Source organism: Oryctolagus cuniculus, chromosome 1 (genome assembly GCF_964237555.1).
Source record: "Oryctolagus cuniculus chromosome 1, mOryCun1.1, whole genome shotgun sequence".
Taxonomy (NCBI): domain Eukaryota; kingdom Metazoa; phylum Chordata; class Mammalia; order Lagomorpha; family Leporidae; genus Oryctolagus; species Oryctolagus cuniculus.
The window spans coordinates 8,374,739-8,399,003 of NC_091432.1; the positions used below are offsets into that span (position 1 = coordinate 8,374,739).

Here is a 24,265-nt window from a genome sequence, read left to right on the forward strand (position 1 = left end):
CAAGTCAGCTTGAGCATGTCCCAAATTATACATCTCTTCCCTCTCTTATTCCCACTCTTATGTTTAACAGGGATCACATTTCAGTTAATTCAACACTTAAGAATAACTGTGTATTAATTACAGAATTAAACCAGTCATATTAAGTAGAACAGACAAAAAAAAACTACTAAGAGGGATAATGTATTAAGTTGTTCATTAACAGTCAGAGCTATGCTGATCAAGTCACCGTTTCCCATAGTGTCCATTTCACATCAGGAGGTTTCCTTTTTGGTGTTCAGTCAGTTGTCACCGATCAGGGAGAACATATGGTATTTGTCCCTTTGGGACTGGCTTATTTCACTCACCATGATGTGTTCCAGATTCCTCCATTTTGTTGCAAATGACTGGATTTCGTTGTTTCTTACTACGGTATAGTATTCTAAAGAGTACATATTCCATAATTTCTTTATCCAGTCTACCGTTGATGAGCATTTAGGTTGGTTCCAGGTCTTAGCTATTGTGAATTGTGCTGCAATAAACATTAGGGTGCAGACCGCTTTTTTGTTTGCCAATTTAAATTCCTTTGGGTAAATTCCAAGGAGTGGGATGGCTGGGTCGAATGGTAGGGTTATCTTCAGGTTTCTGAGGAATCTCCAGACTGACTTCCATAGTGGCTTGAGCAGTTTGCATTCCCACCAACAGTGGGTTAGTGTCCCTTTTTCCCCACATCCTCGCCAGCATCTGTTGTTGGTAGATTTCTGCATGTGAGCCATTCTAACCGGGGTGAGGTGAAACCTCATTGTGGTTTTGATTTGCATTTCCCTGATTGCTAATGACCTTGAACATTTTTTCATGTGCCTGTTGGCCAATTCGATTTCCTCTTTTGAAAAATGTCTATTGAGGTCCTTGGGCCATCTCTTAAGTGGGTTGTTGGTTTTGTGTTTGTGGAGTTTCTTGATCTCTTTGTAGATTCTGGTTATTAACCCTTTATCAGTTGCATAGTTTGCAAATATTTTTTCCCATTCTGTCGGTTGTCTCTTCACTCTCCTGACTGTTTCTTTTGCAGTGCAGAAACTTCTCAATTTGATGCAATCCCAATAGTTGATTTTGGCTTTGACTGCCTGTGCCTCCCGGGTCTTTTCCAGAAACTCTTTGCCTGTGCCAATATCTTGAAGGGTTTCTCCAATGTTCTCTAGTAACTTGATGGTGTCAGGTCATAGATTTAGGTCTTTAATCCATGTTGAGTGGATTTTTGTGTAAGGTGTAAGGTAGGGGTCTTGTTTCATGCTTCTGCATGTGAAAATCCAATTTTCCCAGCACCATTTATTGAATAGACTGTCCTTGCTCCAGGAATTAGTTTTAGATCCTTGATCAAATATAAGTTGGCTGTAGATGTTTGGGTTGATTTCTGGTATTTCAATTCTGTTCCATTGGTCTATCCATCTGTTTCTGTACCAGTACCATGCTGTTTTGATTACAACTGCCCTGTAGTATGTCCTGAAATGTGGTATTGTGATGCCTCCAACTTTGTTTTTGTTGTACAAGATTGCTTTAGCTATTCGAGGTCTCTTGTGCCTCCATATAAATTTCAGCACCATTTTTTCCAGATCTGCGAAGAAGGTCTTCGGTATCTTGATTGGTATTGCATTGAATTTATAAATTGCTTTTGGGAGAATGGACATTTTGATGATATTGATTCTTCCAATCCATGAGCATGGAAGATTTTTCCATTTCTTGGTATCCTCTTCTGTTTCTTTCGTTAAGGTTTTGTAATTTTCATTGTAGAGATCTTTAACGTCCTTGGTTAAGTTTATTCCAAGGTATTTGATTGTTTTGTAGCTATTGTGAATGGGATTGATCTTAGAAGTTCTTCCTCAGCCATGGCATTGTCTGTGTATACAAAGGCTGTTGATTTTTGTGCATTGATTTTATACCCTGCTACTTTGCCAAACTCTTCTAGGAGTTCCAATAGTCTCTTAGTAGAGTTCTTTGGGTCCCCTAAATAAAGAATCATGTCGTCTGCAAAGAGGGATAATTTGAGTTCTTCCTTCCCAATTTGTATCCCTTTAATTTCTTTTTCTTGCCTAATAGCTCTGGTTAGAACCTCCAAAACTATATTGAATAGCAGTGGTGAGAGTGGACATCCCTGTCTGGTATCAGATCTCAGTGGAAATGCTTCCAACTTTTCCCCATTCAATAGGATGTTGGCCATGGGTTTTTCATAGATTGCTTTGATTGTATTGAGGAATGTTCCTTCCAAACCCAGTTTGCTTAGAGTTTTCATCATGAACGGGTGTTGTATTTTATCAAATGCTTTCTCGGCATCTATTGAGATAATCATATGGTTTTTCTTCTGCAGTCTGTTAATGTGGTGTATCACATTGATTGTCTTGCGCACATTAAACCATCCCTGCATACCAGGGATAAATCCCACTTGGTCTGGGTGGATGATCTTTCTGATGTGTTGTTGCATTCTATTGGCCAGAATTTTATTGAGGATTTTTGCATCTATGTTCATCAGGGATATTGGTGTGTAATTCTCTTTCAGTGCTGCATCTTTTTCCGGCTTAGGAATTAAGGTGATGCTGGCTTCATAGAAAGAATTTGGGAGGATTCCCTCTTCTTCGATTGTTCTGAATAGTTTGAGAAGAATTGGAGTCAGTTCTTCTTTAAATGTCTGGTAGAATTCAGCAGTGAATCCATCTGGTCCTGGGCTTTTCTTTGTTGGGAGGGCCTTTATTACTGTTTCAATTTCTGTCTCGGTTATGGGTCTGTTTAGGTTTTCTATGTCTTCCTGGTTCAATTTAGGTAGGTTGCATGTGTCCAGGAATCTATCCATTTCTGATAGGTTTCCCTGTTTGCTGGCATACAAGTCCTTGTAGTAATTTCTGATGATTCTTTTTATTTCTGTGGTGTCTGTTGTTACATTTCCTTTTTCATCTCTGATTTTATTGATTTGGGTCTTTTCTCTTCTTTTTTTAGTTAGTTGGGCCAATGGGGTGTCAATTTTGTTGATTTTTTCAAAAAACCAGCTCCTCGTTTGGCTGATTTTTTGGAATGTTTTTCTTGATTCAATCCTGTTGTTTTCTTCTCTGATTTTAATGATTTCTCTTCTCCTACTAGATTTGGGTCTGATTTGCTGTAGGTTTTCTAGATCCTTGAGGTGAATTGAAAGCTCATCTATTTGGTGCCTTTCCAATTTCTTGATGTAGGCACCTATTGATATAAACTTTCCTCTTAACACTGCTTTTGCTGCGTCCCATAAGTTTTGGTATGTTGTGCTGTTGTCCTCATTTACTTCCAGAAAGTTTTTGATTTCTCTTTTGATTTCTTCTCTGACCCATTGTTCATTCAGGAGCATGTTGTTCAATCTCCACGTGTTTGCGTATGCTCTAGGGATTCCTGAGTTGCTAATTTCCAACTTCATTCCTTTATGGTCTGAGAAGCTGCATGGTATGATTCTAATTCTTTTGAATTTGCTGAGACTTGCTTTATGGCCTAGTATGTGGTCAATCCTAGAGAAGGTTCCATGTACTGCTGAGAAGAATAAAATCTTTAGCTGTAGGATTGAAAGTTCTGTATATATCTGTTAGATCCATTTGGGCTATAGTGTCATTTAAATCTACTGTATCCTTGTTGATCTTCTGTCCTATTGATCTGTCTATTTCTGAGAGTGGAGTATTGAAGTCCCCCAGTACTATTGTATTGGGGTCTAAGTCTCCCTTTAAGTCCGTTAACAAATCTTTTAGATAAACCGGTGCATGTACTTAGGTGCATCTACATTGATAATTGTTATATCTTCCTGTTGAATTGATCCCTTAATCATTATGTAGTGTCCCTCTTTGTCTCTCTTAACAGTTTTGTGGTAAAGTTTATGTTGTCTGATATTAAGATTGCTACGCCCGCTCTTTTTTCATTTCTGTTGGCATGGTATATCTTTTTCCAGCCTTTCACTTTCAGTCTGTATGGATCTTTGTTGGAAAGATGTGTTTCTTGTAAGCAGCAAATAGATGGGTTTTGTTCCTTAACCCAATCAGCCAATCGGTGTCTTTTAACTGGACAGTTCAGGCCATTAATGTTCAATGTGACTAATGATAAGTGGTAACTTTGCCCTGCCATTTGCCAAAGATAAGTTCTAATATATGCTTTGAATTCCCTGTGATCTTTTGCTGTGAGGTTTCCTTCCTTGGTTTCCTTCCTTTACCTTCTTTCATATTGATGACCGTGTTTCTGTGTTTCTGTGTGTAACACATCTTTAAGCATCTTTTGCAGGGCTGGACGAGTGGCAACAAATTCTTTCAATTTCTGTTTGCTATGAAAAGTCTTTATTTCACCTTCATTCACAAATGATAGCTTTGCAGGATATAATATTCTGGGCTGGCAGTTGTTCTCTCTTAGTACCTGGGCTATATCTCGCCATTCCCTCCTAGCTTGTAGAGTTTCTGATGAGAAGTCAGCTGTGAGTCTGATTGGAGATCCTCTGAGAGTAATCTGACGTTTCTCTCTTGCACATTTTAGGATCTTTTCTTTATGTTTCACTGTGGAGAGTTTAATTACAACGTGTCGTGGTGAGGATCTCTTATGGTCGTGTTTATTAGGGGTTCTGTGACCTTCCTGTACTAGGATTTCTCTGTCCTTCTCCAAACCTGGGAAATTTTCTGCTAGTATCTCACTAAAAAGGCCTTCTAATCCTTTCTCCCTCTCCATGCCTTCAGGAACTCCTAGAACCCGAATGTTGGGTTTACTAATAGTATCCTGAAGATTCCCGACAATATGTTTTAGATTTCTAATTTCCTCTACTTTTCTTTGGTCTGACTGTATCCTTTCCTGTTCTCTGTCTTCTAAGACCGATATTCTCTCTTCTTCACCCATTCTGTTTGTAAGGCTCTCTATTGTGTTTTTCATTTGATCTATTGAATTCTTCACTTCAGTCACTATCACAGTTTCCAGTTGTACTAGTTGTTTCATTTCATTTTGATTCCTCCTTAATATTTCATTTTCATGAGAGAGATGTTCTATCTTGTCCATTAAGGACTTCTGTAGTTCAAGAATTTGTTTTTGAGAACTTCTTAATGTTCTTATCAATTTTTTGAGATCTGCTTCTTGCATTTCTTCTATCTCATCATCTTCATAATCTTGAATTGGGGTGTCTTTTTCATTTGAGGGAGTCATGGTGACTTCCTTGTTTTTATTATCTTGGTTTTTGCATTTGTTATTTGTCATATTGGAGATATTTGGTTTCTTCACTGTGGTGCTTTTTCTTGTTATACTATGACTCTAGATTAAGTGGACTATCTGTTTTTGATGGAGCCTTAGGGCTTGAGATGGGTGTGGCCTGAGAGCTCTGTTTGGTGTGCCAAAGGTGACACTCCCAGGTTAGGCATGGTAATACTCTCTCTCTCTCTCTCTTTCTTTTTTTTGATTCAAAAGGGAAGTTATTCTGCACAGCTGAACAAAGTTGGAGGTAGTTAGCAGGCAAATGATATACCCACAGGAGCCAGAGATCGGAAGCTCTTTCCCAAGGACTACACAGGGAATCTGTTCGGCCCTCAGAGTGGGCTCAAATTCTCCTTCAGTCTCCCACTGGGTTGCCAAAGTTACGGAATTGTAGCGTCTCTGGAGAGTGCTCACGTGAATTCCGTGAGTTCTCTTCCACACCGTCTCTTTTTTCACAGTCTCAGTTCAGTAGCACCACAAATTTACTAGGTCCTAATCTCCTGTTAATTTGCCCCGCCCAGAGTCAGGTTTTTCTGCTAGGCTCAGGGCCGGTGCAGACCTGAGGTCGCTCTGCTTATGACGTATGTCCAAGATGGTGCCTGCTCTTTGTCTTGCTCGCCCTTGAGAGGTGAGTGGAGAGAGAGAAACCCGTGTCCGTACCAGTCACCTTTTTTTTTCTCTCTCTCTCTCTCTTCCAGCTAGCCTGGTGAACTTCCCCCCCCCGCCCCGGGGGTCATTCCCTCTAGTCTCCTCTCTCCGCTTGCCTGCCGTTGTCTCGGGCTATTGAGGTTCGGCTCACCTCGCGTTCCAGCGCTGGTGTGTTGAGTCTGCCGCTGGTGTCCCGAACTGTGGGCTCCCACGCTCTCCACACAAGTCCGCTCCCCTTCCAGTGCCGATGTGTGGACTTGGAGCCCTGGACGTCCCAAGCCTCCCCGCTGTTGTCTGTGTGGCACGCACTCCCCTTCGAGCACTGGCGCACAGACCCTGTGGCTTCCGCAGCTCGGTCCAGCGGCTCAGCTTCCACACGGTGGGCGACCTTGTTCTCCCAGTAGGTCCTCTGATTCACGGCCACTCGATCCAGAAGAGTTTCCTCTGCAATATTTTCCTGGTTCTTTTTTCTGAGGCTACCATAACTCCCCTTTTATTAAACTAAATTTTCCCGGACTATCGGTGCACGCCCTCACTATTCCGCCATCTTGGCTCCGCCATTCTTTGCCTATTTCAATGTCTGGCAGAGCTTCCACAATGTTCTCCTCTAGTAATTTGATGGTATCAAGCTGTAGATGTACATCCTTGGCCCATTTTGAGTTGATTTTGTATAAATTGTAAGTTTAACATATTGGTCTTGTTTCATGCTGCTGCATGCAGAGATCCAATTTTCCAGCACAATTTGTAGAAGAAACTATCTTTGCTCCAGGGATTGATCTTAGCTCTTTTGTCAAAGATTGGCTTGTTGTAGATTCTTGGAAATATTTCTGGGCTTTCCATTCTGTTTGATTGGTCTACATGTCTATTCTTACGCCAGTACCCAGTTAAAGTGCTTATAACTGTCCTGTAGTATGTCTTCAAATCTGGAATGGTGATGCCTCTGGCTTTCTTTTTGTTGTATAGGATTGTTTTAGCTATTTGGGGTCTCATGTTTCCATACAAATTTCAGCATTATTTTTTCTAGATTTGAGAAGAATGCCATTGGTATCTGCATTGGGTTTCTATAGGACTTGTAAATTGAGTTCTGTAGTATGGACATTTTCATGATATTATTTTCTTTTTTATTTATTTTGTTTAAGGAATACAACTTCAGCAGATATAGAAGTGGTGGAATAGGGAGAGAGTTCATTGATATTCCCAGAAAAGTTAGTTTAATATGTGGAGATAGTGAAGTCTCAGGGAAGAGTTGGGGAAAAAATGCAGATGAAAATCTTCCAGAATTAGAGAGACACAGTGGATCTATGAGGAGGACATGGGTGCCCATGGCTCGGGAGCCCAACTGCCAAGAATCTTCTCCTCCACACCAGCACTGGAAAGAGAGGTGAGGCAAAACCACAGTAGCCCAAGACACTGGTGGAAAAGTGGCAGGAAAAGCTTAGAGGGAACGAGGCTTGAAGCCCTGTGGAGTAAAGTACACAAGACTAACTGGAGGAGAGAAAAAAACAAAAGGCATGGTACACACATGATTCTCTCTCTACATACACCTTACGAAGAGTACAAGACAATAGAGCAGGTGCCGTTTTGAACACATGTAACAGCTGCACCAGTTCAGGGCTGTGCCAGCCCTGAACCAAACAGAAAAACTTACTCTGGTTGGGAGTAATAACAGGAGACTAAGACTAATGAATGCGTGGAGCTAATGAACCAGGACTGTGAAAAAAAATTGAGGGTGTGTGGGAGAACTCACAGTGTGGCTGAGACTTGAGTAGTCTTGGTGGGAGACACCACAAATTCGGTATCCCTGGCTACCAGGTAAGACACATTGAAGGGGAATCTGAGCTTACACTGAGGACTGAACAGATCCTTTGTGTGGTCCATGGGACAGAGCAGATGAATATTATACCCACTGGGGCTAGTGTTCAGGCACTGATTGACATCAAGGAGAAGAGCTCAGCTGAGCAGAATTACTTCCCTTCTGAATAAAAAAAGGAGAGAAGATTCACCATGCGAAACCTGGATGTGTCACATTTGGCACAAACTTTATCCTGAAGAAATGAACACAGCTCTCTGGCCATGCCCACCAAAAGCCTCTAGAAATTCAACAAAAGCAGACAGTCCACTAAATCTAGAGTCATAGTATAATGAGAAAAGCCACCACAGCAAAAAATAAATAAATAAAAAGAAACCAAATATCTCCACAAGGCCAAAAACAGAGGAAACAAGAACAAGGAAGACATCGTGATGCTCCCAAATGAACAGGACACTCCAATACAATATTGTGAAGATGATGAGATAGAAGAAATGCAAGATATGGATTTCAAAAAATTTATGATCAGAACATTTAGAAGCTATCAAGAACAAATGTATTAACTACAGAAATCCATACAGGACAGGACAGAAAATCTGTCTCGTGAAAATTAAATCTTAAGGAGGAATCAAACTGAAATGACAAATTTACTAGAACATGAAATTGAGATACTAAAGAGAAATCAAAATGAAATGAAGAATTCAATACTATTGGAACAAATGAAAAACACACTTGAGTGAAAAAACAGAATAATGACGTAGAAGAGAGAACATCGGACTTAGAAGACAGAGCACATGACAGTATACAATCAAACCAAAGAAAAGGAAATTAGAAATCTAAAAATATTGTTTGGAATCTACAGGATACTATTGAAAACCCAATCTTCGGTTCTAGGAGTTCCTGAAGGCATGGAGAGAGAGAAAGGATTAGAAGGCCTTTTTAATGAGACATTAGCAGAAAACTTCCCAGGTTTCAAGAAGGAAAGAGACATCCAAGTAAAAGAAGCACATAGAAGCCCCAATAAACATGACCAAAAGAGGTTCTCACCAAGACACATTGTAATCAAAACTCACCACAGTGAAACATAAAGAAAAGATTCTCAAATGTGTAAGAGATTACTCTCAGCAGATCTCCAATTAGACTCACAGCTGACTTCTCATCAGAAACCCTACAGGGTAGGAGGGAATGGTGAGATATCACCCAAGTACTAAGAGAAAAAAACTGCCAGCCCAGAATAGTATATGCTGCAAAGTTCTCAATCATGAATGAAGGTGAAATAAAGACCTTTCATAGCAAACAGAAATTGAAAGAATTTGTCACCACTCATCCAGCCCTGCAAAAGATGCTTAAAGATGTGTTATACACAGATATACAGAAAAACAGCCATCAATATGAAAGAAGGTAAAGAAAGAAAATCTACCAGTAAAAGACCACAGGAAACTCAAAGCATATATTAGAAATATATTTAGGAAAATGGCAGGGCAAAGTCACTACTTATCAATAGTCACATTGAATGTTAATGACCTCAATTCTCCAGTTAAAAGACACAGATTGGCTGAATGGATTAAGGAACAAAACGCATCTATTTGCTGCTTAAGAAACACATCTTTCCAACAAAGATGCATGCAGACTGAAAGTGAAGGTTGGAAAAAGATATTCCATGCCAACAGAAACCATAAAAAGCAAGTGTAGCCATCTTAATATCAGACAAAATAAATTTTAACACAAAAACTGTTAAGAGAGATGAGAGGGGCACTATATAATGATTAAGGGATCAATTCAACAGGAAGATGTAACTACTATAAATGTATATGCACCTAATTACAGGGCACTGGATTATTTAAAAGATATGTTAACGAACTTACAGGCAGACTCCAATACAATAGTATTGGGGAACATCAATACTCTACTTTCACGATAGATCAACCAGACAGAAGATCAACAAGGAAACAGCAGATTTAATCTAAACTATAGACCAAATGGATCCAACAGATATCTACAGAAATTTTTGTCCTACACTTAAAGAATATACATTTTTATCAGCAGTACTAAAACCTACTCCAGGATTTACCACATGCTAGACCATAAAACAAGTGTCAGCAAATTCAAAAAAATGAGCTATCAATGCACCTCAAGGATCTAGAAAAACTGCAGCAACCAGACCCAAATCAAGAAGGAGAAGAGAAATAATTAAAATCACAGAAGAAATTAACAGGATTGAATGCAAAAAAATTACAAAAAATCAACAAAAAAGCTGCTTTTTTTGAAAAAAAATTGACACACCATTATACCAACTAATTAAAAAAAGAAGAGAAAATACCCAAACCAATAAAATCAGAGATGAAAAAAGAACTGTAACAACAGATATAAAAAGAATCATCAGAAATTACTACAAAGAGTTGTATGCCAGCAAACAGAAATATAACAGAAATGGATAGATTGCTGCACACATACAACCTACCTAATTGAACCGTGAAGACATAGAAAATCTAAACAGACCCATTACCAAGACAAAAGTTGAATCAGTAATAAAGGTACCCCCAACAAAGAAAAGCCCAGGACCAGATGGATTCACTGCTGAATTCTACCAGACATTTAAAGAACAACTAACTCCAATTCTTCTCAAACTATTCAGAACAATCAAAAAAGAGCGAATCCTCCCAAATTCTTCCCATGAAGCCAGCATCACCTTAATTCCTAAACCCGAAACAGATGCAGCATTGAAAGAGAATTACAGGCCAGCGCTGCGGCTCACTAGGCTAATCCTCTGCTTTGCGGTGGCGGCACACCAGGTTCTAGTCCAGGACGGGGCGCTGGATTCTGTCCCAGTTGACCCTCTTCCAGGCCAGCTCTCTGCTGTGGCCAGGGAGTGCAGTGGAGGATGGCCCAAGTGCTTGGGCCCTGCACCCCATGGGAGACCAGGATAAGTACCTGGCTCCTGCCATCGGATCAGCACGGTGCGCCGGCCGCAGCACGCCAGCCACGGTGGCCATTGGAGGGTGAACCAACGGCAAAAGAAGACTTTCTCTCTGTCTCTCTCTTTCACTGTCCACTCTGCCTGTCAAAAAAAAAAGAAAGAGAATCACAGACCAATGTCCCTCATGAATATGGAAGCAAAAATCCTCAATAAAATTCTAGCCAATAGATTGCTACAACACATCAGAAAGATCATCCAACAAGACCAAGTGGGATTTATCCCTGTCATGCAGGGAGAGTTCAACATTCGCAAATCAATCAATGTGATACACCACATTAACAAACTGCAGAAGAAAAACCATATGATTATCTCAATAGATACAGAGAAAGCATTTGATAAAATACAACACCGTTTCATGATGAAAACTCTAAGCAAATTGGGTATAGAAGAAACATTCCTCAAAACAATCAAAGAAATTGATGAGAAACCCACAGCCAGTATCCTATTGAATGGGGAAACGTTGGAAGCATTTCCACTGAGATCCAAGGTATTTGATTGTTTTTGTAGCTGTTGTGAATGGGATTGATCTTAGCAGTTCTTTCTCAGTCGTGGCATTGTCTGTGTATACAAAGGCTGTTGATTTTTGTGTATTGATTTCATTTCCTGCTAATTTGCCAGACTCTTCCATGACTTCCAATAGTCTCTTAGTAGAGTTCTTTGGATCCCCTAAATAAAGAATCATATCATCTGCAAAGAGGGATAGTTTGACTTCTTCCTTCCCAATTTGTATCCCTTTCACTTCTTTTTCTTGCATAATGGCTCTGGCTAAAACTTCCAGAACTATATTGAATAGCAATGGTGAGAGTGGGCATCCCTGTCTAGTACTGGATCTCAGTGGAAATGCTTCCAACTTTTCCCCATTCAACAGGATGCTGTTTGTGGGTTTTTCATAAATTGCTTTGATTGTATTGAGGAATGTTCCATCTATTTCTAAATATGTTTTGAACTTCCCATGATCTTTTACTGGGAGATTTTCTTCCTTTACCTTCTTCCATATTGATGGCCGTGTTTCTGTGTGTAACACATCTTTAAGCATCTTTTGCAGGGCTGGATGAGTGGTGACAAATTGGATGATACTTGGATGTCTCTTTCCGTCTCCAAACCCGGGACGTTTTCTGCTGGTATCTCACTAAAAAGGCCTTCTAGTCCTTTTGCTCTCTCCATGCCTTCAGGAACTCCTAGAACCCAAATGCTGGGTTTTTAATAGTATCCTGTAGATTCCTGACAATATTTTTTAGATTTTTAATTTCCTTTTCTTGGGTTTGACTGTATAATCTCCTGTGCTCTGTTTTCTCAGTCCTATATCTCTCTTCTGCCTCAGTGATTCTGTTTTTCAGGCTCTGAATCGTGTTTTTCATTTGTTCTATTGAATTCTTCATTTCATTTTGATTTCTCTTCAATATCTCAATTTCACGTTCTAATAAATTTCTCATTTCATTTAGATTCCTCCTTAAGATTTCATTTTCATGAGAGAATTTTCTGTCCTGTCCTGTTTGGATTTCTGAGTTCATGCATTTGTTTTTGATTACTTCTAAGTGTTCTTATCATAATATTTTTAAATCCATATCTTGCATTTCTTCTATCTCATCATCTTCATAATCTTGTATTGTAGTTTCATGTTCATTTGGGAGTGTCATATTGTCCTCCTTCTTGTTTCCTTGATTTCTGAGTTTGTTGTTTGGCATTGTGGAGATATTCTTTAGTTTCTTCTTTTTTTCTCACTCTGGTAGCTTTTCTTGCTATACAATAACTCTAGATTAAGTGTACTGTCTGCTTTTGGTGAATTTCTAGAGGTTTATAGTAGGTGTGGCTGGAGAGCTCTGTTCAGTTCTTCAGAGTTAAGGGTGTGCTAAAGGTGACATACCCAGGTTTGGCATGGTAAATCTCCTCTCCCTCTGTCTTTTTTTTTATTCAGAAGGGAAGTAATTCCACTCAGCTAAGCTCTTCTCCTCGATGGCAATCAGTGCCTGAACACTAGCCCCAGTGGGTATAATATTTGTCTGCTCTGTCCCAAGGACCACACAAAGGATCTGTTCAGTCCTCAGTGTAAGCTCAGATTCCCCTGCAATGTCTCTCACCCAGTAGCCAAAGCTGCCCGAATTTGTGGTTTCTCCCATGGAGACTACTCACATCACTGCCACAACCCCTCGGTTTTCTTTTTTATTTTCACAGTCCCAGTTCATAACTCCACATATTCACTAGGTTAACCTCCTGTTATTTCTCCCCACCAGAGTCAGCTTTTTCTGTTTGGCTGAGAGTGGGCACAGCCCCGAGCTGGCACAGCTGTAACGTATGTCCATATGATGCCTGCTCTATTGTTTGCTCGCCTTTGTAAGGTGTGTGGAGAGATACGATCATGTCCGTACCAGTCCCTTTTTTTTTCCTCTCCTCTAGTTAGGCTGGGGTACTTTCCCCCAGGGGGCTTCAAGCCTCGTTCCCTCTAGGCACTTCCTGCTGCTTTTCTGCCAGTGTCTCAGGCTACTGAAGTTTCACCTCACCTCCCTTTCCAGTGCTGGTGCGTAGACTCAGCAGGTGGGGTCCCAAGCCGTGGGCTCCCATGCCCTCTATGTAGGTCCATGTGTCCCTCTAATTCCAGAAGAGTTTCCTCCATAGTTTTTCCCTAACTCTTCCCTGAGACTACAGTATATCCACTTTTATGAAACTATCTTTTTCTGGATGATCAGTGAGCTCCCTCCCTTTTCCACCATCTTGGAGTTCTTGAGAGCCAGCTGTTGTGATTTTAACAGCCTTGCAATATGAAATCTGTAATTTTGATGCCTCTGCCTTTGTTTTTCTTGTATAGGATTGCTTTATCTATTCTATGTTTCCATATGAATTTCAGCATAATTTTTCTTGATCTAAGAAAAATTCCATCGGTATTTTGATCTGGATCACTAGAATCCTCAATGCTTTCTGAAGTATGGACATTTTGGTTATATATAATTCTCCCAATGCACAAATACATAATATTTTTCAATTTTTGTGATTTCTTATATTTTTAATGTTTTTAAATTTTTATCATAGAGATCCTGACCTCCTAGGTTAAATTTATTCCAAGGGACTTAATTATTTTTGGATATCATGAATGGGATTGATATTAAAAGTTCTCTCTCAGCCATGGCATTGTCTATGTATACTTAGGCTATTGATTTTTGTGTGTTGTTTTTATTCACAGCAACTTTACCAAACTCTCTTGTGACTTCAAATAATCTCTTAGTGGGGCTTTTGGATCTCCTATATATAGAACCATGTCACCTGCAAACAGAAATAATTTGATTTCCTCCTTTACAATTTGTATCCCCCTTGATTTCTCTTTCTTGCCTAGTGGCTTTGGCTAAAACTTCCAGTACTAGATTAAATAGCAATGGTGAAAGTGCGCAGGCTTGTCTGGTTCCAGACCTTAGTGGAAATGCTTCCAGCCTTTACCCATTCAATAAGATACTGGCTGTACATTTTCAAAAAATGCTTTAGTTATGCTACAGAATGTTCCTTCCCTCCTTTTCAATTATTTTGCATAGCTTGAAAAGTATTGGAATTAGTTCTTATTTAAAAGTCTGGTATAATTCAACAGTGAAGCAATGTGGTGCTGGGCTTTTTGTTGCTTGGAGGGTCTTTATTACTGACTCAGTTTCCATCTTGGTTATTGGTCTGTTTAGGCTTTCTATGTCTTCATGACTCAATTTTGATATGTTGTATGTGTTCAGGAATCTACACATTTCTTCTACATATCCCAACCTGTTGACATACGGCCATTTGTAGTAGTTCCTGATGATTCTTTTATTTCTGTAGTACCCATTGCTACATCTCCTTTTTCATCTCTGATTTTAATAATTTGAGTCTTCTACCTTGGTTGTTTCTATTTAAGTATGACAATTGTGTTTCAATTTTGTTTTTTTTTTCAATAAACCAACTCTTCATTTCACTGACTTTTTGTATTTTTGTTTCATTTTGTTTATTTCTTCTCTAATTATAATTTTTTCCTCAATAATTTGTGATTTGGTTTGTTGTTTTTCTATGTTCTTGAGATGCATTGATAGTTCATTTGTTTGATGGCTTTCCAGTTTCTTGATATAGGTACTAATTTCTATAAGCTTCCTTCTTACACTGCTTTTGCTATAGCCCCTAATTTTTGACATGTTGAATTGTCACCTTTTCTCATTTTCAAGATTATTTTATTTCTCTTTAGATTTCTTCTATGACCCATGTTCATTCAGGAGCATGTTGTTCATTCTCCATGTCTTTGCATATATTCTAGAGATTGTAGGTTGTTAATTAACAGCTTCATTTCATTGTTGTCAGAAAAGATGCATGGTATGATTTCAATATTTTTAATTGGCTGTGGCTAGCTTTATGGCCTAGTATTTGGATTATCCTAGAGAAAGTTCCATGCACTGATTTAAAAAATGCATTCTACAAGTGAGTGACGAAATGTTCTGTACAAAGCAGTTAGTTCCATTTGGTCTATAATGTTTTAAATAGGCACCCTGGCATTGGTGCATATACATTTATTATAGTCACATCTTCCTGTTGAATTGATGCCTTGATCGATACATAATGCCCTATTTGTCTCATTTAACAATTTTTGTGTTAAAGTCTATTTTCTCTGATATTAGAATGCCTACATCTCCTCAAAATTCACATGATAAATCCAACTCCCCAACATCTAAAGATATAACAGGATTTGGAGAAAAGATAAAATGAGATTGAAGGGACTGGATCCTAATCTATCTCTTATTAGCTGAATATAATATTTTGTGACACTAATAAACATATAAATTTCATAGGTACAAAATTTGGATTCTAGCTATTCTTTCCCCCATACCCACCCTCCCACCCGCAAACCTTCCCACTCCTACTCTCTCTCTCATCTCATTCTTCATTAAGATTCATTTTTAATTATCTTAATATACAGAAGATCAACTCTATACTAAGTAAAGATTTCAACAGTTTGCAACCACACAGACACACCAAGTCAAGCTGAGTGAAAAAAGCCAGTTCAAAGGGACAAATATCATATGTTCTCCCTGTTCTGCAACAACTAACTGAGCAACTAAAAGGAAATCTGTAGAAGAGAAACTGACACTATAGGAAGGAATGACTTGATACTTTATACTTTGTGTGTTTGTGTAGGTGCAAAGTGTTGAAATCCTTACTTAGTATATACTAATTTGATCTTCTGTATATAAAGATAATTAAAATGAATCTTAATGAAGAATGGGATGGGAGAGGGAGTGGTAGATGGGATGGTTTGCAGGAGGGAGGATGGTTATGGGGGGAAAACCACTATAATCCAAAAGTTCTGCTTTCAAATTTATATTTATTAAATGAAAGCTTTTGAAGGGAGGAGAGAACATTCACTTTGCTTATGGCCATTTCCAAATACCGATGGAGACTATGGTCACAAGAGGTTTCCAAAACCTTGGCAGCCCAAGAGCCTCGGGTCATCACTGATGTCATAAAAAAGAGTGTTAATTGTTAAAGGAACAACAGCAGTCACTGTGCACTTGCTCTCCATGTAGGACCTTTGTCTCTATTGAATTGTGATATGAGAATGGACTGCAAATTCTCTCCATAAACTGTACTCTACATGTTGTGTTTGTGTGTGGGTACAAAGTGTTGATGTATATGATTAGCATGGAGTTGGTCCTCTGTAAATAAAGTCATACTAAAATGAACCATAATGAAGAAGGAGATGGGAGAAGAAGAGGGAGGATGAAGGGAGCTGGGTGGAGGTGGGAAATGGGAAAAAACCACTATATTCCTAATGTTGTATCTATGTAAAATTATTAAATAAAATTTTAAAAAAATAAGATATAACTCTTCGAAAAGAAAGAAAGAGAGAGAGAGAGAGAGAGAGAGAGAGAGAGAAAGAAAGAAAGAGGAAGGAAGGAAGGAAGGAAGGAAGGAAGGAAGGAAGGAAGGAAGGAAGGAAGGGGAAGGAAGAACGGACTTGATCAGCCCTTTTCTCACTGTAGAGGAACAATTACTATTTTATTCTTTTTGGAAAAAAAATCTTAAAATCACTGACACTGGTATAAGATGAACTGAAGCAGAATTTCAGTTACCAGCAGTCAGCATTTCCAGTCAACATTCCACTTTGCTTTCTTTTAACTAAAGAGTCTTTTCATTAACCTTCAGTCTGAATCCATTTCTAACCAAGAAAAAGCCCTGCTCTGACGATTGAGAGACACACCATCAGGCACTTTACTAGTGAGTCTCCAACAACACTTCTCTGAAAACAAATACAACATTGAGCTTGTATACTTTAGGTCATATGGAGATTCCAACCAGCTGAAAGTCTGCTCCACTCTTGCGAAGTTCAGGGGTCAGGATCATTCATGGAGAAGTGCTTTAGCAGGATCAGGCATCAATAACTGCTGTCTCTTAGTCAAATAATTACATCTGTGACTTTTTTTAACCTGTTGGCTGCCAACATCAAAAGAACTGTGGAAACTCCTGCTCTTCTCTTCTGCAGTGCTGGGACCGGGCATATTGAGAAAGTGGGGCCAAGATCAACACAGCACTAGAGGACGTGGTGAAAGGAAACATTCTCTTCCTCTGAACTTCTCTCCATTGTCATTGTGCTTCACCTTGGAGACAACCTGCTCAGCCTCAATGGGCTTCGATGTGCTCCTGGATCAAGCTGGAGATCTGGGGAGATTTCAGATCCTTCAGATTGCTTTCTTTTTTGTCGCCAATGTTATAACATACACTCATATTCTGTTGGAGAACTTCACTGCAGCCATCCCTGGGCATCGCTGCTGGGTCCCCCTCCTGGACAACCACACCACCTCTGGCAATGACTCTGACATCTTCAGCCAAGACGCCCTCCTGAGAGTCTCCATCCCGCTGGACTCAAACCTGAGGCCAGAGAAGTGCCGTCGCTTCACCCATCCCCAGTGGCAGCTCCTTCATCTGAACAGGACCTTCCCCAATATAAGTGAGTCAGACACAGAGCCCTGTGTGGATGGTTGGGTGTACAATCAGAGCTCCTTCTCCTCCACCATTGTGACTAAGGTAAGAGTCCTCATTAAACCTCTTTATAGAGAAGTGATGTGAACTGAAGGTGTTTGGATTTGACACAAAGAATGGACTGAGAATTCTCTACCAACTTATTTTGTCAAATGAAGAAAGTCTGCATTCCTTCAGCAATTAGCAATTGCTTATCTGTACCACAATATCAAGGGTGCTACTATGGAGGTTAATGAATTGAACAAACTATACCTCAACCTACTACTATATCATGTTACATAGAGAGGATAACCCTAAATGTTAAAAGTAATTGAAGTGCTACTCTCCAAATGTTTTGCTACTTCAGTGCTACTCAGTACTGATTGCAAAACTGAAGCACAGTGCAGGTAAATCAGAACCTATATACATAGAATCCAGCCATCAGTCCTGTTGAGGCTCTTTAGCTGATTTGATGAGTAGACAATACAAATGGCCAACAGATATGTGGAGAAAAGGTGAATATTACTAGCTCTCACAGATATGAAAATAAAATCAAAACCATAATGAGATATCACCTACTCCAGTTAGAATGGATATTATCAAAAAGGCAAAAAGTAACTTTGGCTGCCCTGAATGTGGAAGAAAGGGAACTCTTACACACTATTGCTGGAATGTAAATTAATACAGCCATTATAGAAAACAGTATAAGACTTCTTCAAAAACTTGAAAGAGAACTGCCATATGACCTAGCAAACTCACCACTGGGTATATATCCAAAAGACATGAAATCATTGTTTCAAAAAGTCATCTCTGTTCCCCCACGGTCATTGCTCTTCACAGTAGCCAGGATTTTATATCAACCAGGTTTCCATCATCACATGAATTAATAAAGAAAATACGGGTGCCCACATTGTAGTTGAGTGTGTTAATATGCTACCTGCAAAGCTGGCATCCAATGTAAGCACTGAGTTGATGCCAAACTGCTCCTCTTTTCTGCTAATGCTCCTGGGAAAGTGGAAGAACATGTGCCAGGTGCTTAGGCCCCTGAGATGGAGTTCCAGATCCTGGTTTTTGCCCCATCTCAGCCCTGGCTATTGCAGCCATTTGTGGAGTGAACCAGTGGATGGGAGTTCTTTCTCTCCGTGTGTGTCTTGCTCTAACTCTCTGTAACTCTGACTTTCAAATATGTAATATATTAATATTTTCCAAAGGAAATACAATTTATACATATTAGATTTCCACTCACTTATTTAAAATAAATGAAATCCTGTCATTTGCATCAAACTGGATAGAACTGAAAGACATCATGTTAATTGAAATAAGTTAGACACAGGAAGAACAATGTTACATGTTCTTCCTCATATATGGAGCTAAAATAAACCTCAGTATAAGCATAGTTAATTACTATAGGCTGTGAGAGATGGAAGGCACAGAGGAAGCTTGGATTTTAAAAACTGGAAAAAAATTGAGAGTGGCTTATGGATAGTGGCAAATATATATGGTGTTAAAATTACTGAAAGCTTGGAATGGGTTGTATGGGAACTCCTCACATAACAAAAATTATAGGTTTTTTTTTTAAACGTCTAAACTGGGCTGGCGCCACGGCTCAATAGGCTAATCCTCCACCTGCGGCGCCAGCAAACCGGGTTCTAGTCCTGGTCGGGGCGCCGGATTCTGTCCCGGTTGCCCCTCTTCCAGGCCAGCTCTCTGCTGTGGCCCGGGAGTGCAGTGAAGGATGGCCAAGTGCTTGGGCCCTGCACCCACATGGGAGACCAGGAAAAGCACCTGGCTCCTGGCTTCGGATCAGCGTGGTGCACCAGCCTCAGCCCACCAGCGGCAGCGGCCATTGCAAGGTGAACCAACAGCAAAAGGAAGACCTTTCTCTCTGTCTCTCTCTCTCATTGTCCACTCTGCCTGTCAAAAAATAAAAAATAGAAAAAAACTAAACTGAAAAGTTTTAAAAAGAAAAACCAAACATTTTATAATAATTAAGCATAAACTATGGAGTAACATGTTGATGACATGATGAGGGAAAAAACTTGGATTTTCCTAAGTATTTAAATTTTGGTAACTTAAGTTTCTTAAAATGACATTTTATGTGAATTTAATTTTGGTACATCACAAATGTGTTGAACAGTAATACAGTAAAAGGATTTGGAGCTCTAGGTGAAAAATTACTAAAGTCGTGCACACACGTGGTAACAGACTATCAGAAGGGTATGGTGTAAAAGAGGCAGTGGCATTTGAAAGGTTGATATGAGTTTCAGTATTTCTAGAGTGTGGGCAACCAGAGGGAAGTGACTGTAGATGAAATTGGAGAAGAAGGCAGAACCCCATAGCAGGAGCTCGTGTGTATCATATGGAGGAGTTTGTGGTCAGGCTCCACCAAAGGGCTGAAGCTCTCCTAACACTCTGCTGTGCTGCTTCCTCTTCCAGTGGGACCTCGTCTGTGAATCTCAGTCACAAAAATCAGTGGTTCAAACCCTGTTCCTGAGTGGGTCGCTGCTGGGAAGTCTGATATTTGGCTATCTCTCAGACAGGTAAGTGTCACCTCACTTTATTTGGGGTTGTTGATCACATGATCCACACATTCATGTATTTTAGAAGACTGATAAGCTCACACTGTACCCTTTATGCTGGGCTACATACTCACCTAATTGTCTGATTTCAGGGAGCTACAACAATAAGCATATTTGCTACATGACCTGGATATTATAATTTGTTATGACAAATCTATTCATTGTGTGCATAATAGGAGACATAAAGAGACATCTAAATAAGATTCAAGCAAGTTTCATGAGTGATTTTCAAAACACATTGAAGGGTGTGAGATTTCTGAGTTGGAGTGAGTTCAATACAAGGACAGGTAGAGAATTTGAGGCATGTTCAAAACCACAAGATTGTGAAATAATGTTGTTGGCCTTGGCGATGATATGAAACACCTGGAACCTGTGAGATCAATGATGACGGACACTTGTAGACTGGCATCGTTTTGTGTCTGCAGCATAGATGCACATGTACAGTGGGTCGTCATTGCTGTAAAATCTCTTGTGAAACAACATGGAGCAGATATGGTGGTAAACCTTACAGCAATAACCTGAGAGCTGATCCTTGTGAAATAGGTACAACATTTAATTATTGCAACAATAAAATGTAAATAATCTTAAGAATTTATGGTGACATGGTTTGGTACAAGAAGTTAGAGATTTTGTGTGTCCTGAAACTGCTTCTCCTGAAGGAGGCAACCGTGCCTGTCACTAAGGATGTCTCTTACTAGAACAACCAAGAACTACAGACGCTCATTGCCATCCAGTTGTCTTAGTTAAGAGCTATGACTTGAGTTTACACAGTTACATATTACATGTACAGAATTAACTTGCCCCTAGCTTTCCATTCTGTCTATTCCCTTATTCTGTTGTCTTTCCACTACAAACTTTTCTCCAACTCTGCCCTGGGAATGTGGTCCCTCCCCTATTCTTCTGGTATCTTCCTGTGGTCAAAGTCAGCATGTATTTCTCTATTTAACCATTTGAGATCTCTGCCCCTAGTTTTCAAACTCCAACCTCAGTACTACAATTGAAATTGCAGAATGAGTGGATGAGCAAATGAATGACAGAGTTTAGATAACATCTGAATAAGTTTTCTTCAAGCGTATTTTTATGTTACACTTTTAAGCAGTATAATTTTAAAATATGGCATATTCATCTGAGTTTATTTGTTTTTATTGTTTTCTTTTTTTTAACTTTTATTTAATGAATAAAAAATTTCCAAAGTACAGCTTATGGATTACAATGGCTTCCCCCCATACCGTCCCTCCCACCCACAACCCTCCTCTTTCCCACTCCCTCTCCCCTTCCATTCACATCAAGATTCATTTTCGATTATCTTAATATACAGAAGATCAGCTTAGTATACATTAAGTAAGGATTTCAACAGTTTGCTCCCACACAGAAACATAAAGTGAAAAATAATAGATGATTTTTTTTAAATGATGATGGAATCAGATCAGACCTATTGTCATGTTTAATCCCAGTGAGAGTCAAGTTGGGAGTTGATAATTTCTTTTTTTTTACAGAGGATCAGTTTAGTATGCATTAAGTAAAGATTTAAACAGTTTGCACCCCCATAGAAACACAAAGTGAAATATACTGTTTGAGTACTCGTTATAGCATTAAATCTCAATGCACAGCACATTAAGGACAGAGATCCTACATGAGGAGTAAGTGCACAGTGACTCCTGTTGTTGACTTTACCAATTGACACTCCTGTTTATGGCATCAGTAATCTCCCTATGCTCCAGTCATGAGTTTCCAAGGCTATGGAAGCCCCTTGAGTTCCCCGATTCTTATCTTGTTTAGACAAGGTCATAGTCAAAGTGGAGGTTCTCTCCTCCCTTCAGAGAAAGGTACCTCCTTCTTTGAAGACCTGTTCTTTCCACTGGGATCTCACTCACAGAGATCTTTTGCCAGAGTGTCTTGGCTTTCCATGCCTGAAATACTCTCATGGGCTTTTCAGCCAGATCCGATTGCCTTTAGGGCTGATTCTGAGGCCAGAGTGCTATTTAGGACATCCGCCATTCTATGAGTCTGCTGAGTATCTCACTTCCCATGTTGGATCACTCTCCCCTTTATTTATTCCGTCGGTTAGTGTTAGCAGGTACTAGACTTGTTTATGTGCTCCCTTTGACTCTTAGTCCTTTCATTATGATCAATTGTGAACTGAAATTGATCACTTGGACTAATGAGATGGCATTGGTACATGCCACCTTGATGGGATTGAATTGGAATCCCCTGGTATGTTTCTAACTCTACCATTTGGGGCAAATCAGCTTGAGCATGTCCCAAATTATACATCTCTTCCCTCTCTTATTCCCACTCTTATGTTTAACAGGGATCACATTTCAGTTCATTTTCAACACTTAAGAATAACTGTGTATTAATTACAGAATTAAACCAGTCATATTAAGTAGAACAGACACCCTGAACGCGCCCGATCTCGTCTGAGTTTATTTGTTAAGTGTGTTTTCATTACTAAAAGGCTGTTACCAAGTGAGAGAGATCTTCCATTGTGGGTTCATACCCCAAATACCCAAAACAGCCAAGGTTGTACCAGTCAGGAGCCCAGAAATCTTTCTGGGTCTCCCGTAAGTGCAGCAGTCACCCAAGAACTTGAGCCGTAATTGTCTGCCTTCCAAGATGCATTATCAGAAAGCTGCATGAGAAACAGAATGCCTGGGACTCAAGGTAGCAGTCCTACTTGGAGGGCAGGCATCCCAGCTGACAGCTTAACCATGGCACCGTAATGCCTGTCCCTCAGGCAAATTTGTATAAACAATATGAAAAACAAGCTATCATCACATGCTTCAATATACAGGAAACATTATATAACATAGGATCACATGTTATATTATTCCAATTTTTAAAATAGAAACAAAACAAATTAATATATGGTAGTTTAAGTTGTAAAATTATATAGTTTGTTGGGAGTAGGGGCTAACAGAGTGCACAAAGTGGGATTCTTGTCTAGAACAATGTTCTTTTTGACCAGGGACTGGTTTAGTGAGTACTTTGTTTTTCTGGCTGAAAAGCCTATGAGAGTATTTCAGGCATGGAAAGCCAAGACACTCTGGCAAAAAAAAAAAAAAAAAAAAAAAAAAACCCTAAATGAAAGATCTCTGTGAGTGAGATCCCAGTGGAAAGAACAGGTCTTCAAAGAAGGAGGTACCTTTCTCTGAAGGGAGGAGAGAACCTCCACTTTGAATATGACCTTGTCTAAACAAGATAAGAGTCGGGAAACTCAAGGGGCTTCCATAGCCTTGGAAACTCATGACTGGTGCATAGGGAGATTACTGATGCCATAAACAGGAGTGTCAATTGGTAAAGTCAACAACAGGAGTCACTGTGCACTTACTCCTCATGTAGGATCTCTGTCCTTAATGTGCTGTACATTGAGACTTAATGCTATAACGAGTACTCAAACAGTATATTTCACTTTGTGTTTCTATGGGGGTGCAAACTGTTGAAATCTTTACTTAATGTATACTAAACTGATCTTCTGTAAAAAAAAAAAAGAAGAAATTATCAATTCCCAACTTGACTCTCACTGGGATTAAACATGACAATAGGTCTGATCTGATTCCATCATCATTTAAAAAATCATCTATTCTTTTTCACTTTATGTTTCTGTGTGGGAGCAAACTGTTGAAATCTTTACTTAATGTATGCTAAACTGATCTTCTGTATATAAAGAGAATCGAAAATGAATCCTCATGTGAATGGAAGTGGAGAGGGAGTGGGAAAGGGGAGGGATGCGGGTGGGAGAGACGATATGGGGGGGGGAAGCCATTGTAATCCATAAGCTGTACTTTGGAAATTTATATTCATTAAATAAAAGTTAAAAAAAAAGAAAACGCTTTGTGTTGATAGTTCAGAGACAAAATACAGCTCTCTTGATTTCACTCCTCACTGCTCTAAACACTATATTCAATGCGTACTTTTGTATAACAAACTTTTGGGATAACTTCCCATAATTCATTGCCTTTCATATGGCTTCATATGGAAAAAGTCTTCCTGGTGATTGTTGACTGACAGGAGTCGATAATGGTCTAATATGGACTAGGAGGATTATATCTGTGATTTCTGCTGTTGACAAATATAATTATTCCACTAGCCTTCAGTGCAGTGTTC

At 39.4% G+C, this 24,265-nt stretch overlaps 1 protein-coding gene across 1 annotated transcript in view; it reads left to right on the forward strand.

Moving 5' to 3' along the window:
* The first annotated feature begins 16,580 nt into the window (after window positions 1-16,580).
* The window catches only part of LOC100345797 (steroid transmembrane transporter SLC22A24-like), a 50,697-nt gene continuing 43,012 nt past the window's right edge, over window positions 16,581-24,265 (forward strand). Inside the window, exons 1-2 of the mRNA XM_008274353.4 lie at window positions 16,581-17,645; window positions 20,016-20,119. Coding sequence (XP_008272575.4) covers window positions 17,244-17,645; window positions 20,016-20,119 — 506 coding nt within the window. The 5' untranslated portion in view covers window positions 16,581-17,243. The remainder of the gene's footprint in view (window positions 17,646-20,015; window positions 20,120-24,265) is intronic.